The sequence below is a fragment of the Gracilinanus agilis genome, chromosome 4 (genome assembly GCF_016433145.1).
Source record: "Gracilinanus agilis isolate LMUSP501 chromosome 4, AgileGrace, whole genome shotgun sequence".
In the NCBI taxonomy this organism is placed as follows: domain Eukaryota; kingdom Metazoa; phylum Chordata; class Mammalia; order Didelphimorphia; family Didelphidae; genus Gracilinanus; species Gracilinanus agilis.
Genome location: NC_058133.1, coordinates 205,516,287 through 205,536,935, shown reverse-complemented (window position 1 = coordinate 205,536,935; position 20,649 = coordinate 205,516,287). Strand labels below are relative to the sequence as shown.

At 35.3% G+C, this 20,649-nt stretch overlaps 1 protein-coding gene across 1 annotated transcript in view; it reads right to left on the bottom strand.

Annotated features, from left to right (window-relative positions):
• Positions 1-20,649, bottom strand: part of TANC2 (tetratricopeptide repeat, ankyrin repeat and coiled-coil containing 2) — a 664,538-nt gene that overhangs the window by 217,211 nt on the left and 426,678 nt on the right. The window contains exons 6-7 of the mRNA XM_044671962.1: positions 13,862-14,010; positions 1,044-1,230 (exon numbers count right to left, since the gene is read on the bottom strand). Coding sequence (XP_044527897.1) covers positions 1,044-1,230; positions 13,862-14,010 — 336 coding nt within the window. The remainder of the gene's footprint in view (positions 1-1,043; positions 1,231-13,861; positions 14,011-20,649) is intronic.

Genomic DNA, 20,649 nt, shown 5'->3' with positions numbered 1-20,649 from the left:
CAATAAACAGCCCCTGCTAGTAGGAATGAAAAATTGGCCAACTGTCTGAATAGAATTGTAGAATGAAATTTGGAACTATGCCCAAAGGGCTATAAAAGACTGCCTGCCCTTTGATCCAGCCATACCATTGCTGGGTTTGTACCCCAAAGAGATCATAGATAAACAGACTTGTATGAAAATATTTATAGCTGTGCTTTTTGTGGTGGCAACAAACTGGAAAAGGAGGGTATGTCCTTCAATTGGGGAATGGCTGAACAAATTGTGGTATATGCGGGTGATGGAATACTATTGTGCTAAAAGGAATAATAAACTGGAGGAATTCCATGCAAATTGGAGAGACCTCCAGGAAGTGATACAGAGCGAAAGGAGCAGAACCAGAAGAACATTGTACACAGAGACTGATATACTATGGTAAAATCGAATGTAACGGGCTCCTGTACCAGCAGCACTGCAATGACACAAGACAGCTCTGAGGGATTTATGATAAAGATGCTACCCACATTCAGAGGAAGGACTGCAGGAGAGGAAACATATAAGATAAACAATTGCTTGAATGCATGGGCTGAGGCGGACATGAATGGGAAATAGACCCTGAACAAGGACACATGTTACAACCAGTGGAAATGTGCATTGGCCATGGGTGGGGGGAGAGCAGGGGGTGAAGGGGAAAGTAGGGGCATAAAGTATGTAAACAGGTTAAAAACGAATATTAATAAATGTCTAATAATAATAAAAAAAAGAATTGTAGAATGACTGGTTGAATCATTCCTCATGTGATCATTTTAAAGTAGTGAAAAGAATTGGAGAGAGTTGGTCATCGCTACATTTCTCTCAAAAAGCTCATGACAAACTTATCCCTAATTCCGACTTTAGCTCTTACTGTGGTAATAAGAATGGGAAAAGAAACTCACTCCCCTCCTCCCATATATGTGCATTTCAAAAAAATCTTAATGCAATTGAGCTCCTTTTCAAATCTAAAGGTCATAGAATTTCATTAAAAGGAGAAGAAAAACCCAAAGTAATTAGTACAAAGGAGGACTCACCAATGATACCACTATCTCTGCTTTCAAGTGTGGATGTTGGACTTGTGACAGCCCCATAGTTGCAATCCTTGGCTGTTGCACTGGTATTGACTGGTGGGAGAGTAGAACAAGGGCTGTTGGCTGGTGGCGAGGCAGTGCTGCTAGTCAGGGTAGAACAAGGACTTATTCGTTGAGTGACTGCTGAGGTCTGAAAGATGGAAAGCAGGAATATGTTACTTGCAACAATCAATAGTTGAAGAAATGACTATCAATAAGGCTGCAAAACAGAGCATATCTTTGGAACAGCAAAGATCAGAAGAAAAAGCATCCAACATTGCTCAACCTCTGTCAAAAAACAAATGAAGAGCTAGTCAGAGCTTGGTTAGTTTCTATTTCTTTTCACCTCTGGGCATGTTAGCTTCCAAGTCTAGCCTTCAACACAAAATTCAATGAATTTAAAACAAGCAGAAACTGAGAGAAAAACAGGCAAAGCAGGGTAAATTCTCACTAAAAAGTTACTTCAATATATCTAGTATCTGATACAAATCACAACCCATTTTAAAATTTGGTAGGTGTTTTGAGATCTGCCTAAAGGCCAGAGATCAACTGACTGTCCATTATAAAAGAAGTATTTGAACCTGATTTTCCTGAAACCAAGTACAGAATTCTATTCCCCAGGCCATGCCATCAACTTGTCAATGTTCTTATTTCAATTAGTATCAAATTAGGATAAAGTGAGCATCATCCTTAAGAACATCCTTAAGGTTGCAATTTATTTTTTTAGTCAGGCAAAAGGTAGAGAAATGTCATAGATAAGGTAATAACATGATCTCACCTTCACTGAAAAGTTAATGGCATGGCTCAAAAGCTCAGAATGGTGATGATTTCATCAATTTGGGTGTTCCCTGGGGCTGGGGAGGTGGTGATTTGATTCCCTGCTCCACCCCCTGGATTTCTTCTCTGGTGATGTAGAGTCAGGGATAAAGCCACAGATAAGGAAGGTTGGATGAATCAATGAGATGTTAACACTCCTGTACCCTATTACAAACTATAAACAATTTTCTGATTGATTCAAAAAGAAGCAATATCATTGGACAGAAAAAAGGCAGAAGGAAAGCCCTTATGGAGTTTTAAAAACTAATTCCTGAAAGAGAAGTTTGAGGTTAGAGAGTTCAGGTAAATTAATTAACTGCTGGAGGCTAAAACTCCAGGGAGACTGGGATGGGGCACAAAGGAAGCAGATTTCAAATCACCCACACCTTATTCCTCAAGGTCCCTAGCAACAGAGTTATTCTCCCAGAATGACACACCCCATCCAGTTGGAGAGTGCCTCAAAAGTGCCACCCTATATACCTACAAAAGGCAGATCAGAATCTATCAATATCTCCCTAATCACAAAGGACCTACTCAATACATTATAAGTCTTCTTTATTTTCTCTTGACATGATGAGGATACAAGTGAAGCATGTGGATTGTCTAACTGTTCAGTTAGTTATCCCTTGGGTCAACTGTGTCATCTCTTTCTCACACATTTTCCTGGTGACATCCTTAACTCTTCTCCTTCAAAGTTCCTTAGGTTATTATGGTACAATCTGCTCATACCCACTATCTGATGCTCCACTGCCCTTCATATAATCCCTGTTATGTCAAGGCATTAGTGTACAAAGGGAATCCTAGAAAACTTAGAATCATTTTCAGTCATCCAAAAATTTCACATGCTTATAATTTTTCTTCTTGAAGTTTCTTTTATGTAAGGAAAAACCTGACAATATATCTATATACCAAGAGAAGAAATAAAAATTTCCTCATCCAAATAAATGTTTTTCTAATACAGGAGTACTCTGATCCATTTAATAAAGCTCAATTCAAAATTTGCCTCTTTGATGAATTTCTCCCTGATATCCTTCAGTTAAAAATTATGCTCTGCTTTGCTTGGACCATAAAGAGCACCTTGTATGCACTTCAGTTATGAACTTAACCATGTTTCAGTTATCTTTATTATGGGCATCCTCCTACTAGAGTGCAAGCTCCATAAAAACATCTCTTCTTTTAACCTTCATCAAAACCTAGTACAATGCTTTGTAATAAAAGCTTAATAAATTGTTATTTTTAAGCAAATTAATGAATACTGAGAAATGATTTCAATAAAAACTGAAAACTACTTGTGCTTAATGTAGTACCTGGTACACAGTAGGTACTATGTAAATATTTTTATCTTAACTAGAATGCAAAGAAGAAGCCATCATGGAAGGTAATAGGGACTTAATAGTAATAATTTCATTTGATTTATTATTATTTTTTAAAACCTTTATCTTCCTTCTTAGAATCTTATAACTGGAATCAATACTCTATTGATTCCAAAGCAGAAGAGCAGTATTGGGTAGGCATATATACCTCTGCCACTTACTAGTCATGTGTGGATAGAAATCATTTTACCTGACTAATCCTAGTTTCCTCATTTAAAAATCAGAATAATAGTACCCTACTTACCTAAGAATTATTATAAGCTGCTATTATTATCCTAAGGATTATTCTTCAGTAATATTAGATCTTTACCAAAAAATTATTTTATAAAACTAGAAAAAATAATAACAAAACTCACCTGGAAGGACAAAAAGTCAAGAATATCAAGGGAATGAATAAAAAAATGTGATGGATGGTGGCCTAGCAGTACCAGATCTTAAAATGTACTATAAAATAGTAATCATTAAAATAATCTGGTACTGGCTAAGAAATAGAAGGGTGGATCAATGAATAGACTGAGGTAAATGACCTCAGCAATCTAGTGATTGACAAACTCAAACATCCTAGCTCTTAGGATAAGAAGTCAGTATTTAACAAAAACGGCTGAGAAAACTGGAAAACAGTATGGCAAAAATTAGGTTTTGATCAGTATCTCTACCAAGATATGGTCAAAATGGGCATATGATTTAAATATAAAGAGTGATATTAAAAGTAAATTAGGTGAACATAGAATAGTTAACTTGTCAGATCTATGGAGAAGGAAGAATTTATAACCAAACAAGAGATAGAGAACATATAAGATGCAAATGAATCATTTTGATTATATTAAATTAAAAAGGTTTTATATAAACAAAACCAATGCAACCAAAATTAGAAGAGAAGCAAACCGTCAAGCAAACTGGGGAAAAATTTATAACAAATTTCTCTGATGGCGGTCTAATTTCTCAAATATATAAAGAACTAAGACAAATGTATAAGAAACTGTCATTCCCAATGGTCAAAGGATATGAATAGGCAGTTTTCAGATGAAGAAATCAAAGCTATAAATAATTATATAAAAAATGTTCTAAATCACTCTTGATTAGAAAAATGCAAATTTAAACAACTCTGAGGTACCACCTTAAACCTAGTAGATTGGCCAATATGACAGTAAAGAAAAATAATAAATGTTAGAGGGCATATGACAAAATTGGGACACTAATGCATTGCTAGTGGAGTTGTGAATTGATCCAACCATTCTGGAAGGCAATTTTGAATTATGTATAAAGGGCTTTAAAAGAATGCATACCTTTTGATGAAGCAATACTGCTACTAGGTCTGTACCCCAAAGAGATAAAAAAAATGGGAAAGGACATGTTTGTACAAAAATATTTACAGCTGTGCTTTTTATGGTGGCAAAGAATTGGAAACTAAAGGGATGTCCCTCAGTTGGGGAATGTTGTGAGGAATGGCTTAACAAATTGTGGTATATGATGGTGATGGAATACTACTGTGCTCCAAGGATGATGAACAGGATGATTTTAGAAAGAACTGGAATGTGAACTGATGCAGAATGAAATAAGCTGAACCAGGAGAACATTATACACAATAACTGAAATACTGTGGGACAATGAAATGTGACAGACTTTGCTACTAACAGCAATACAACTATGCAGGACAATTTTGAGGGACTTATGAAAAAAGAATGCTATTTACCTCCTGAGAAAGAACTGTTGGAAGCAGAAATGCAGATGAAAACATTGATCACTTGTTTATTTGGGTATAGGAATATGGAATTTTGGTTTTATAAGATAATTCTCTTACAAAAATGAATAATGGGAAATATATTTTGAGTAATAATACATGTATAACCCAAAGTAATTGCTTGTCAGCTCTGGGAGAGGGGGAGGGAAGAGGGTAGAGAAACAACATGAATCATGTAACTTTGGAAAACCTATGTGTAAATTTGTTATTGGAATAAAATAAAGATAAAAAAATAATACTGGGTGTTTTTAAACCTTATCATCTGTCTTAGAAACCATATTAAGTATTAATTCTAAGGCAGAAGAATAGTAAGGGTAGGCAATTGGGATTAAGTAGTCTGTCCAGGGTCACAGACCTAAGCATGGAGGCCACATCTGAACCCAGGATCTCCTAATTCTAGGTCTGGCACTCTACCCACTGCTCTACCTAGCTGTCTCTTCAATAATGTTTTAAAAGAGAGACTTCTGTGTGCCTGTTGTTTCTCTTTAGTTCACCAAGAAAAGCCTATAAATTAATACAACACTTCCTCAATCATATTCTTGCTCTAGAAATTATATTCATTAATTTCTTTTTAAATCCAATATAATTCCAATTTAAGTGGATTGGAATTTTGCATCATTATAGTTAATAATAATAATTCTTTTTTTAATAGAACCTTAAAATACATCATCTCATTTGATCCTCATGACAATATAATCCCTGTTTTATGAGGCAATTAAGTATTACAGAATTTAAGTGACTTACTGAATGTGTTATTTGAAATTTTGGGGGTTCCATTGAGAGGTATTTGAGGCTCATTTGAGCCTTGGAATACTTAGATGTATGACAGACTTCCTGTGGACATTTGGGGGACTTTGAAACTACATTTTCCATGATTCAATGAGTTCCTGGCTTCTGATGTGATGACGTGTACCAAGGTGGAGCGTGACTTAAATTGGGTGGTCTGGTTTGGGACTTCCTCTTTGGTACATAGGAGAGGTGATAGAAGGTAATGGCTAAGATCTATTTAAAAACGCCGCCATCAGCCATGACCTAAGCTTTTCTCTAGCCTGGCTAGCGTTTACTCTTCAAACAAGGACCACATGGCCTATTTCAAACTGAAACACAGGGGAGAAATTCACCCCGTACACACACTAAGCCTGCTCAAGACTTGAACTATATATTCCTTATGCTCAGAGCAGAGCTCGTTTAGAAGAACTTTGAATTGGACCAGAGGTGGATTTTAAAACCTCAGAACTGCATGGGTTTTATTTCTGTTTTAAAAAGTCTCTGTATCTTACTGTATTTTGCTGATTAGTTTTGTGAATTAATTTTGTCATTTTTTGTTGATTTTTCTGTTGCACTGAATCAGTTTAAGCTAATGAAGTTTTGGCTGCTAGATTAATTCTGTAACTCCCAAACAGTGAAGAAAATCTATTAGAACTGGTACAAAGAGGTTTTGACTGTATTGCTTATAATCTGTTTCTCATATTGTATTTCTTTAAAGTTTCATTTTTTCTGTATCAACACAATTCTATTATATGTACCATTTATGAACATCTTACACATTTTTTTTAAGTTGTAAATAGCCTTATGTATACTGGATTTGCCATCTCAACTATAGGGGCACATGTCTTAAGCTTTTATTCTATCTTGATAATTGTGTACGACCTTGGAGTTTTTGATGCCTTGAGAATTTAAATTATAATTTTATAAGAGGTCTTTAATTTGATTTTAGATACCTAGTACCCTTCTGTATAAATGACAAGGTTTTATATATTTATTTTGAAGAATTGTTGTCTCAAAGAATAAGGTTTTATATATTTTATTGCGAAGAATTGTTGTCTTATTTTTTTTGAAACAGGAAGCCAGGAGAGCTCCTGTATGCTTGATGTGTTTTTTTCCATCAGAAGGATCTAGAATTCCTGAGGATAATTTAGACTCAGAAAGTTTTTTTTTTAAAATCAGATTTCCTTTTAGACTCTGCCCCACAATTGCTATGGAGGCAGTAATAGAGTTCATTGAGAAAATATCTTAGCCATGATTTACTACACCTGTTGAATTTGTGACAAGTATATGATTTTTTAAAAAACATCATAGAAAGTGATTATAATAATGGGTTGTTATCTTTAAATGTGTTATTAGAAATTTTGGTACTTTATTTGAATATATATTATGAATCTGCTATTTTGTAAAACCCATTTATACTCACAATTCATGCAAAAGCTTAATAGGAAATGGATCTCATTTTTGGGTGAAAAACTTTTCACTAGTTCTAAGCTATATTTTTTGATTTTTAAAACATTCTTCTATTTTTCTTCCTTACATGTGCAATGCAATATATGTTCTTTTCTCTCATTTCTTATCCTTGAGAGCATTGTATTTTTTCCCTGAATTTTAAATTTTCTAATTGCATTTCCTTTTAATTTTTTAAATTAGAGCAAATGATTTTTTCCTTTTTCCTTGTTTTTGTACTTAAAGTACATCTCATCAATGTTAATCCTTTTTAGATTTTACAGTAATATAAGCTTAATGCAAATATATATTTGCTATAATATTAATGCATACTTGAAAAGCCTGAGCCTATGGTAACCTGCCAATTATTGGTAAATATTATGGGACGGTGATTTAATGTCTCTCTGTCTGATTCCAGGAGAAGTGTTAAAAAGAGCCACTAGGTCATGGAGACTGACTGAGAATCTACAAAGTGCCAAGGAGCATATTACATACAGACTATGGATTGAGGAGGATGCCAATACTTAAGGGCTTAAAAACTGGGGTTTGAGTTTTAGAGTTGCAGCTTTTCTAACACTTTAGAGGCCAGGCTTCCCCTTAACTTAAATTCCTAAAAAGCACCTAAGATTGGTTATCATTATGGTTCATTCCCTGAGAAGGTGCAGACAAGCCAGACCAGGGAAAGACATATCCCTTGCTCACATATTTAGTCCTGTTATTTCTCTTATATATAGAATGGCAATTTTCTGTAGTCCTGGCCCCTGAATGGGTAATTGCACACTGCTTAAATCACTTTAACTGGGCCTTGATTGAAGGACCTGTTGTAAGTTTATTTTTTCCTTACATTTTTTGCACATAGATTTTGAGATTTTACATTTCATTCACAAGTTATTCTTTTTCTCTTTTTTAACTGAATTTTATTTTTTAATTTATTTCTTTTGCTAATTGATTTCATATAACCCCATGACTCAGCCACGTATCCTTAGCTGACCTGAGGTATCCACTTCAGGGGAGAAATGTGTTATTTGGAATTTACCTCAGGTGTGTGCAAGTTTTATAATCATAATGTCTGGATTATAATCTATAATGCAAAAAAATATTTTTAACTCTTTTAGGAGTAATTTCAGGGAGATAATGTATAATTCTCAGAAGGAAATGTATGTTTTATAATCGATAATGTAAAGTTTAAATTCTTTTGAGAGTAATTTCAGGATAAGAAGTTTGCCATCTCCCCAGAATCCAGACAACGAACCTGTTTGGCAAAGACACCATGAAGATGCCTAAAGAGCCTTCACTGGATCATGAAGATCCAAATTGAACTTTGGGGTGCAGTTGATTGAACTATGGGGAATTGAATGCATTTGTTTTGAATGTACACTCTTATGCCAATAGGGGTCTGCCCCAAATCGGCTTTTTTTCAATGAGGCTATTTTTTTATCCTCTTTTCTTTTATCTCCAAATTCCTGTAATATAGAAGTTGACTATGTTTTATAAGATCCACCGAAAAAGACCAGTCTTTTTTGCCAGATCTCAGGGGGAAAATGTGTTATTTGGAATTTTGGGGGTTCCATTGAGAGGTATTTGAGGCTCATTTGAGCCTTGGAATACTTAGATATGTGACAGACTTTCTGTGGACATTTGGGGAACTTTGAAACTACATTTTCCATGATACAATGGGTTAACAGACTTCCTGTGGACATTTGGAGGACTTTGAAACTACATTTTCCATGATTCAATGGGTTTCCAGTTTCTGATGTGTTGACGTGTACCAAGGTGGAGCGTGGCTTAAATTGGGTGGTTGGGCTTGGGTAGAGGTGATAGAAAGTAATGGCTGATGGCGGCATTTTTAAATAGATCTTAGCCAGGTACATGGTCGATTTATTCTACCAATATGGCCTTGATTAAAATATTACTTCTCCTTTTACTCTCAGTCTCTATTATTTTTAATTATTACACAAAGGCTATATGACAAGTGGCAAGTGGCAAAGTCAAAACTAGTATGGCATCCCAGGTATATTCTAATCTTGAAGGTATTATTGATGTATTAATATTGTAAACTATGTGCTCATGTACCAGACTCATAGTCATTATTTCTTGATCATTGTATTTAATTGACACTCTATTAATTCTGACTACTCTCCAAACCTACAGGTCAGGAGAATTCCTGGGCAGGACCTTAGCTGTCACAGGGTCCTAGCAACTACCTTGACAGATCAGATTCCCTACCAGGTCACATGTTTGATTAACCTCCTTCTTTTTGATCTTGTGGTTGTCAATTGAGTCAATGTTAAATAATATGCCATGTTCCATGTTCATTAGCTACCTACCTCCCATTCCCCATTCCTTAATTATCCAATAAAAGACTGGGGACATGTGTAGCGCTCTCTCTCTCTCTTCCGCCATCAGAGGCTCATGCATGCTGGATCCCATGTTCTTGAAGCCTTGCCTCTGAGTCTTTCTTCCTTTGTTGTGTTCTCTTTTTCTCTCTATCCCCTTTATCCATTTCCCCTTCTCAGGTGTCTACCCACGAATATATTAATTTGTGGCTGCAGGCAGCCACAACATATGGCTCCCAACATGGGGCATGAACCTATGACCTTGAGATTAAGAGATTATCATGCTCTACTGACTGAGCTAGCTGGGCATAGCAGTGCATGTCTGTGATTCCTGCTACTGGGAGGCTGAAGCTGGCAGATTGCTTGAGTCTGGGAGTTCTGAGCTGCAATGGGCTATCCTCAGGTGTGTCTACCTAGGAATATATTAATTTGTGGATGCAGGTAGCCACAACAATTAGAATGCAGGACCAGTCCTCTTTTAAAAAAATAACATTAAGAAGAAATCCAAGTCAATCAATGTACTATATTTCACTACATTATGATTCAAATAATGCAAAACCAGGATTCAAAGAGCTTTTTATTGGCCAAAAATTGGGTTTTGAAGAATCTCAAAGCAACTGAAAATTTTCTTTAGCATCTCATATGAAATTCTTCAAACACATTCCCTTTGAACTCATCACATAGGCCCCATCATTTCTCGTTTAGACTATGGCAATGACCTCCCAATTGCTTTCTCTTATTATCCTCACTCCAAATCCATCTATACACAGCTACAAAATTGATTTTCCTTAAATCAAGTCTTGTTATTTCCAAGCTTAACAAATTACTGCCTGTAAAATAAAATAGAAAATATAAAAAATTTCTGTTTCACTTTCAAACCTCTTTAGAGTCTGGCCTTAACCTCATGTGATAGCTTCATTATACACTGTCTCCTTCTATAATGTAATTATACATTATACATTCCCCTTCCTAGTCTGGCCAAAATGACCTTCTCTTTGTTTCTCATGAGACTCCATCTTCACCTCCATGCCTTTGACCTGTTCCCCATTCCTGGAATGCACTTACTGCCACCACACAGACTCTTCTATTTCCCCTAAGACTGCTATTACTATATTATAGTCCATACGAAACATTACCTGAACTTCTCCAACTGGCAAAAGCCCTTACCCAAATTTCCTTGTGTTGTGTTTATACTTATATATGTAATATGTTGTCCCCACCAATAAAATGTAAGCTGCCTAATAAGCGAGGACTATTTCATTTTTGTTTCTGAATACCAAAACCTAGCTACACAAACTAGAACCAGAAGATACACCTATATTAATTTACTGAATAGTTGGTAGAAGAGTAATTTTCTACTTTGTTGAGTTGAATGTCAAGAAATAAAAAAGAGATGAATTTTAAAATGTTTTGTTTATTGTTATTCATTGTTTCAGTGTCAGAAAACTAGTTTTCCTGATGCCAGTCCTGGGCACACTATCCCACTGTACCATCTAGCTATTCCACAACCTAAATAAATATGGCTAAATCATAAAAATAAACAAATAAAAATAAAATGGTTTCAGTTTATAAGGCAACAATTTCTGTATTCTTTATTGTTAGCAGGAGTCAATGGTGAAAATTTTCTAATTTTTGTTTATTTTCAGTCACTGCAAAGGATAATATGATTATTGAATATTTAAAGTTGTATATTAATAACATAAGTGGCTATTAACACTCTTAACATCATAATTGTAATGTATTTCCCAAATTCTATGAGATGTATTGTTTGAGGCTGGCTTTGAATTCAGTCTTCCAGATTCCAGGCATAGCACTTTTTCCACTGTGCCACCTAACTGCCCCAAAATGTTCTACAGAGATCACATTTTCTATCTTTCACCATTGATTCCTGCTAATAATAAAGAATACAGACTAAAAAACTAAGAAAATATGCAATTTTCTAACATCTTTAATCCTCACATTATTGGGGGAAAGAACATCTTTGAAATGAAGCTCTTCAATAGAATGCATTTGCTTTATAAACTGAAACCATTTTATTTTTATTTCTTTATTTTTATGATTTAGCCATATTTATTTAGGTTGTGGAACAGCTAGATGGTATAGTGGGATAGTGTACCCAGGCCTGGCATCAGGAAAACTCCTTTTCCTGAATTCAAATATGGTCTCAGAAACTTACAAGCTATGTAACCCTGGGCAAGTCACTAAACCCTGCTTGGCTCAGTTTCTCATGAGCTGGTGAAGGAAATGGCAAACCATCCAATATCTGTGCCAAGAAAACGCCAAATGCAGTAACAATTAGACACTTTGAATGAAACTGAAACAACAACAAAATTTAGGTCATTAGTAGCACAGATCCCAGGTCCTATAGCTCCAAATTCAGAATTTAATTTCCACCATATAATAATAGAGTTAAATGTGGTATTGTGTAATTAGTATCTGTTTCCCTGGACTCCAATTTCCAGCATCCCACTTTCCTTCTTACGTTATGTGCTAACATAGGGAGGAAATTTTATGTAGGTCCTCCTCTCTCTTTCTTTCCCCTTGATCGCAGTGTGAGAAGTGGGTTGGAGGCTTTATTCATGTGGGTTTACTTTTTGTTAGATAATAGGTTAGAACTTCTATTTCTCTTAGTTTATTTCCTTTCTACTTCAAGTGATTATTAATAAACTTTATAAATACAATTCTTGGGGTTATTACATATTAATTTAAATCTTACATAATGGTGACCAGAAGTCTGGAGTTTAGAACCCTAGCTCTGCTCTAAGATGTAGAGCAGTTTTTAAAGAAGATTAGTTTTAAAAGCCTCTGCCACTGCCTCTCACATTTGACCAGACACTGACTGGGTGTCCTTGTGAGACACTTTCCACAGAGTTGGTAAAGTATAAACCCCTCCCTTTCCCTTACATTGCTAACAGCTGAGTGCTTGCTGCTGCCTTAGAAGCCCAGGTGTTTCTTTTAGGCAACAATTAGTCTCCTAAAGGCTTTTACCTAAGAAGACACTTCCACCCTCTTAACTCCCTGCCCACATGGCAGTGGAAGCAAGCAAGCTCTCTAGTGTTTTTTTACCCCTGAGGGGAGGGGAAAGAAGATTACTCTTCCAAACATCTTACCTTTTCTCCTAACCATATTAGGGTAGTGCCACCTACAGAGAGGAAGTAGATTTGCAACTAATTTAATAAGTAGAATTGCAAGCATGGCCCACTGTATGAAAGAGCAGTGTATTATCAAAGTTTTAGGATGTCTTTTCTTCCTACCATTTCTGGGTGCACTTGTCCTTGCGATTAACTTGAGTAATCGTCAGATTCAGGGGGGAGATTCATCTCCCTACACCCCCTTGCCATTTTGGCCTGCCCAGTCTCTGCAACACATCCAATATGGGGTTCATTCACACTATGCCCAGTGCAGGCATGGGCAACCCCAAAACTGTGACCAAAGGAATCTAGATGGATGATAATACTGGGGATGGGAAGGAACCTAAAAGAGTCTGGAGGTGAATTTTTAAGCCTTTTCAGATTACATTGTTTTTTCAATGTTAATTGTTTCAGTTTGTTCCCCTTCAAATAGTGAAGAAGTCTTTGTAATGCAGCTATCGGAACTGGAGAAAAGGACCCTTGAATTCAGTGCCTGTATCCTGTTACATATGTTGTATTTGCAGATTATTTGTTTAAAGACTTAATTTTGCTTTTTAAAATTCACATACTGATCTAATCTAATCTATTCTGTTACACTATGTCACTTTAAGTTACTGTGTTTTGGCTATTAGTTATATGCTCTGTATATTGTTTTTATTTGTACTGTCCTATACCTGGACTGTAGAAAATACCAATGTAAAAGTCCATAAACAACTGTGCAAACCTTTTCTGTGGCAAAACTATCAGTACTTATGGATGCTGGGTTTGTCACCAAATTCATTGAGGTCACATGTTGCCTAAATGGCATATCCAAGTGAGCTGACAAATCTAATAGGTTAGTGTAATGAATATGGCCTTGTTATTATCTTCACTGCCTTAAAAGCAGATAAAAATCCACTTTAGAAGATAGATTCTATTGGAGCTGCAAGGAATAGGAAGGCTGTGACATAAATACAACTTAAAATAAATAATTAAAAGGCTTTTCCCCTTAGCTATCAAAATGTAATACCTATGAAAACCAGATTCTACAAGACAAATGATTTCTCCATAGGCCTCAAGAGCATTTACCATCATTTTCCCTTCCAATCTAGTAGCTTGATAACCTGCTACACAGAGCATATAGAAAGTAAGGAGTTCCGTTCATTTACCAAGCTGAAAGAAAGCATCTCACCTGATTTTCATCTTGCACCTCCATGCTGTACTGGGCCCCTGGCTGCACTTCTGTGACTTTCTCTCCAAGGAGGAAGCCCAGGCGAGTCATGAGTGTGTTTGCTGCCTCATCTACTGATGGAGGGGGTCCAAGTTCCTGTTCCACATCACCTGGAGTAAAAAGATTAAAATGAAACAAATAAACTTTTCATTGTGGAATGAGGATGGCTTTGTTCCTTCCATTGGGCTATTTCAATGACTTGTCTACTTTTAACATTTCTATTTTCAATCATGATAGGTTTCTACCTAGAAACAGATTTTCACAATGGGACAATATCTAATTTGCTCACATTCTTGAATTACTTACTTTAAACCTGTAATTGAGGGAAGGTGTGTTTTAAAACATCTTGAAAGAAAAAAAATTCTTCACTTTGGGGAGCTTCATCATAATACAGTCCTAGGTTTGGCTTCTGTCAATATTGCATAAAATCATAGCATTTCAAATTTGGAAGAAAGTCCAGTTAATTTTATATATACGTTGAAAAAATTCTGCTATACATCATACCAGGAAAAGTGATTTTCCAGCCTTTGTTTGAAGACCTCTAATGTGGGGAGGGGGAAGATCTACCACCTTTGGAGGCAGCCTGTTCCACTTCTGAATAGTTCTCATTGTTAGGAAAATTCCCTGATAGCAAGCAAAAATAAAATCTGCCTCTTTACAATTTGTACCCGGTGTTACTCATTCTTCCTTAAAGGATCAAATAAAATGTGTAAACCATCTTTCACCTGCTAGTCCTTGATCACTTAAAGACATCTATCATGACTATCCTAAATCTTCTCTAAGCTAAATACCTGTAATTCCTTCAACCCATCCTTAAATGTGTGAACTCAGGTTCCTTCTGTAACTTATATTTGTATAATCTCCAGGTAATTAAGCTTTATCCTAAAATATGTCCAAAGCAGAATATGAAGTGAAACAGGGCTATTATATCCTCACTGATTGAAGTGATATCTCTTGAGAAACATTCAAAGATCACATTAGCTTTTTGGGTGGCTGTTTCACATTGTGGATTAATATTGAGTTTGTAGCTACTAAAAATCCCTCATCCTTTATTTTATAACTGTGAAATTGAGCATTTGAAGCCAAGCATGAGATTCGTATTTATTCCTATCAAATTTCATCTTATTAGAGTTTGGCAAATATTCTAGTCTGTTGAGAACTTTTTGGATTCTAACTTATTATTCAATGATTTTGCTTTTCTCCCAGCTTTGTATGATAAGCAAGCCATCTATACTTTTATTCAAGTTTAAGATAAAAAATATTTAGGAAAAAAAAAGCAACACAGAGAGTCACACAGAGGTCCCTAAATCACAACACTAGAGACCTCCTTCCAAAGTTCACATGGAACCATTCACCTCTCTTCTTTATGGCTAGTTATCCAACAGTACCAAATCTATCAAAATTGTATTCTCATTAGTCTACATCTATCTGTCTCTTCCACTACAAAATGATAATCATTAAATGCTTTGCTAAAATCTAGGCAATTTTATCTATAGTATTCTGAAAACTGTCTCTCACAGTTTGGAGTATCACAACACTCAACACTCCAAGAAAACAGCAAGAAGACCAATCCGGATCTTCCCTTCATAAAATCGCAAGCCCAACTCTAACATAAGGTCCTAAATCAGGAAGTAGGCTGGAAGAATGGATAAAGAAAAAAGAATCCTACCATAAAAAGTTCTTATAGTGATAGGGCCACTCCATATCAAACTCAGTAGAAGAGAATGTCTCCAAAACATCTATACGTAAAGCATCAAAGTCTGAATCTAGACAAAAGCAAACTTTTCACTTTATTAATTTTTTTCTATTTGAATTTTCTTTCACAAAAGGATCAATATGGAAAAATGTTTTACATGACTGTACATGTAAAATCTATATGAGATTGCTTACCATCTCAAGGTGGGTGGAAGGTTGGAAGGGAGAGAGTGAGGGAGAGAATTTGAGACAATATTTCTTGGAAAATGTTATGAACTATCTTTACATGTGATTGGGGAAAAAATAAAAGAAAAATTAAAAAAGAAAACCTCACCTGATTATAGCAACTCACCTGGGACTAAACTTTAGTTCTTAGAGGGAGAGCCTATTTTTCTTTCTTTTTTCCCCACAATAAATCTAGATACTTTATTTTATTTCTTAAATTAAAAAAAAAAGTATGCATATAGCAAATAAGGGAAGAGATGATGAGTCAGTGGTTTTAGGAATACATGGCAAAACCTATATAAACTGAAGCAAAATAAAGTGAGAAGAACTTGGAGTTCATTATGCAGGTTCAACAACATTGTAATTATGATCAATAGAAGAAGGGAGAAGTGGGAAGGAGCAAAGGGGAAGTGAGGAAGAACAAGGACTAGAGGGAGGAGGAAGGGGGAAGGAAGAGAAGGAGATGATTGTGGTGGTGGTAGTAAAAGATCTGGCTACTCTGATCAATAAAAGGACTCATGATGAAACAATGCAATCTACCTGCAGAGAGAGAACTGATGAACTCTCAGTGCAAACAAGTATAGTTTCATCACTATTTTTTTCTTACAATATATGGTTAATATGGAAGAATGTTTTGCATGATTTTCACATGTATAATTAATATATTGTTTGCTTTCTCAGTGGGTTGGTGAGGGGTATGAGGGAGGAAGAGAATTTAGAACTCGAAATTTAAAAAGAATGCTAAAAATAAAGAAATAATATATTTTAAAAAAGAAAGATCTAGAAAAGCTTTCTTTAAAAAAAATAATTTTATGTTTCTAAGGAAAGAAAAATTCAGCCTGAATATAAAGTGTCTAAATATTGCCTAACAGGTTTTTGGCAGGAAATGCAGAAAGATATTTTAAATTGAAACCATTGCTTGCTTATAGGTCTTGAAATCCAGGTTTGGAGGACCTATAGACATTGCTTTCTTCTAGTTCTTTGACATTTAAAGAATTACTAATTTTAGATGATATCCCAAGTCATCCAACTGTATTTGGTTAACTGTGTGGGAATGTGAACATGCAAATTCACCGAAATATGAATAAAGGTCTCTACGCCTACCAAAGATCGAAAGAAAAGAGAAGACAGTTCAGTCTATGCTGCTAAAATGTATTTCAAATGATTCACATTTTCATCATAACATCAGTGTAGGCTTAGGCACAATATTCAGTAATTTTATTATTTTAAAATTTTGCTTTTTATAATGACTCTATTGCTTTGAAATAAATTTGAATAAGAAATAGATTTTCAATCCTTTATATTAAAAAAAAAGGTATGGGGCAGCTACTAGCACAATAGATGATAACATAGGGCCTGAAGTCAGGACTACCTGAGTTTGAGTCTGGCCTAAGACACTTAACTATCAGACTGTGTGCAGGTCACTCAACCTTGTTTGCCTCAGTTTTCCCCACGTGTAAAATGAACTGGAGTAGGAAATGACAAATCACTCCAGTGTCTTTGCCAAGAAAACCCCAAATGGGGTCAGGAAGAGTCAGACATGAATGAAATCACTGAACAACGACAAAATTTTTTCAAGAAACAAAGTGGTTCCCAGCACCGTGGCCTTAGTACAAGTTCTTCATGTTTCTGGTTTTCTGGCACGTTCTCTTTCCAAAAACTCTGGACTTCCTATCTTCTGGGGATAAAATGTGGCATGGTTTAGTGCTCTTGGAGTGTCACTGGGCAGATTTGTTTCTTATTTACTTGTTCTCCCACTAGCTTCCTTAGCATAGAAGTTTGCATGTTTCTGAGTATCTTTTTGTGCAGTCCAAAGCTGGATAAAGTAGATTATTATTATTATTCCTGTTTGGAATTTCTTTTTAAAACCCTTACCTGCTGTATTACAATAAATATCTATTCTAAGACAGAAGAGTGGTAAGGGCTAGGCAATGGGGCTTAGCTGACTTGACAAGGGTCACACAACTAAGTGTCTGCAGTCACATATGAAACCAGGACCTCCTGTCTCTAGGTCCAGCTCTCTATCCACTGAGCTGCTCCAGGAGCTCTTGATTATTATTTGATCTGATGCCCTTTTAAAATCTTTGCTGGAGATATGAGGGAGATCTAAGCTGCTGAATAATCTTTCATGCTGCAATTTTAAATAATGTGCCAGAAAGTCTGGTATAACCCAAGTTGCTTGCTTCACTCTTCTCTCTAAAATTTTCCAGTATTTCTAAAAGGGAGGAAGAGAGGTCCAAAGTGTCATTTCTCATTTCATGATAATGAAAAGTAGATATTCTTTATTAAAAAGATTGTAGACCCTAGAAATGGTGAATGGGGACCAGGAATAGGTTATGTTTCTAATTCTGACAGGAATGTAACTTATCCAAATAAATAAAATAGTTTAAAGGCTAAATTCAAATAACTCAAAATTCTAAAATACAGAATCTTCTCATGTAATTAAAAATATTACCAGCTCATACATTTTACATACTTGGCAATGATTCCTCAATTATTTTTTTTAATGTCTTCTAATTTTTTTTCTCACATCCCTTTTATAATAATTAGCTATCAAAACACAGAAGGATATTCACTTTGTTGCCTACAGGATAATGCTTATTAATAAAGGATTTTGTACTACTAGCAATTATCTGATAAAATTTCTGTAAAGCCTTCATATATCCATACCAGGGCATAATGAATTATTGTTACTGTTTGTTCCCTGGTCATTCCCCTGCCCCAGGTGCTAGGTTAGTTGTTATTCTTTGTATTCAAAGAGAACCAGTATTTCATTTCCTCATTCTGTTTCATGGGGCTTTTTATTTTATTTTTCAGAATATAAACCACCACTGTCCCTTCCCACTAGTAAGGCTTCTATTATAATAAAAAATAGTTAAGCAAAATCAACTAATTCTTAAAGAATGATAGGAATCATTCAATATGTCAAGTTATAAAACCCAGGTCCTCTCTCTTTCCTTTTCAAGATCTCTCATCACTACAATGGTCAGCTTCTCTTATCTCTCATTCTATAGCATGTCCCCATACCAGCTCAGGTGTTTATTGCCTCCACTCTTGTATTCTCTCCTATGAGGTAAGAAGCACTGCTAGGAAACATAACTGTTATTTGAATAAATCAATCAGCAAATCTATCCTTTCCCCTCACTGTCTTGCTTCCCATAGGAATATTCTTTGATGGTACTGTTTCATTTATCTTTTTTAGGGTATCATCCACTTTCTATTCCCCTCTTCATGGAACCTCTCCTACTGTCTCCATTCTTTATGAGAGATAAAGGAATTTATTACCCTTACTCTGTTCACTTTTTAACTCAGTGGAATGAAAGGAGTATTCAACTCTTGCTTCCCCTCTTCTTGTTCCAATAACTTCGTATTGTGCTATTCCATCTATAAAATATACCAATTCAATTATTAAAAAGCATGGAATTTAATCTAATAAATATTAACATACTTTTCCTTTTTCCCTTTTCATGATTCTTTAAAATCTCCTTAAAGCTTTACTTTCTTAAATCCTTTATGTCATTTGATAATCTCTCTTCCTAATTTTACTTTTCATTCCAATTTTTTAATGGTCTACAAAGAGACAAAAACAGTTTTATTGGTCTTTTCTTAATAATTGTATTTATTTGCTTTTCTTGTGCTTCTCCTGTTTGAAATGTTTGCTAACAGAATGTTCTGATCTCTTTGTTTTGTTTTTCAGGAATGTCTCAAATGTCTTTCTTTTGTTAATGGACCATCTTTCAAAAAAATTCCCTGGTTTAATTTTAAAAGTGACTGGTCAAGCAGTCTAATGCTGGGTTCTCTTTTCAATGTTCATATTTTTGCCAAAATCTGAAAACTAACTTATCTGAGACTAGAATGTCTACCTAACAGTAAGAATGAAGAAAGCATCATATTTTGACATTTACACTCAACTCCAAAAAATAATAGCACTCCCAAATGTCTCTGAAATAAAATTAAAACTGTTAGCTATAATTTAGGGAATAAGTCAACAAGCTCTCCCTTATTTAATTTCTTTTACCTTCTGATTATGCTTTCTTCACCAGACTAGTAAGTCTGTTCTTCATAATTTCTTTGCAATACCTATGACCAATTTCAAATATTTGTTAGTCATTCTTCTGTTAGTAATCCCTGATCTAATTATTTTAGTTAAATCATTTTTTCTACTTAATTCCTTTTCATTATAACCTAACTGTGAAATTTTCACAAATTAACCTCCACACACACTATAGCAACTCCTGAATAAATTATGAACATCTTTAAATAGTGAAGCATAAATTTCTTTGTTTTTAACATGTTTGTTTATTTTCAGTCTAGATCTATGACTTTATACCTGGAGAGAGCTCTTCATATTGAAACACCTTCCAAAGATCCAGAGAAATAACTTACCATAAATTATAGTTTTACTCTATTCACTGAGAGGTGGTGACTTTTCACCAGTCACTTAGCTAGTATGTGTCAAAAGGCAAGACTTGACGTAGATGACGGTCACTGATAAGTCCCCACATATAGCAAAAAAGATTTTTATGCTTTTAGTAGCAATTTTTTTTAACATTTATTAATATACATTTTTAACATGGTTACCTGATTCATACTCCTCTTATCCCCTTCACCCCCCCCCCCGCACTCCCCCCACCCATGGCCGATGCGCGTTTCCACTAGTTTTGTCATGTGTCCTTGATCAAGACCAATTTCCAAATTGTTGGTAGTTGCATTGGTGTGGTAGTTTCGAGACCACCCCCTCAATCACGTCCACCCCGACCCATGCGTTCAAGCAGTTGTTTTTCTTATATGTTTCCTCTCCTGCAGTCCTTCCTCTGAATGTGGGTAGC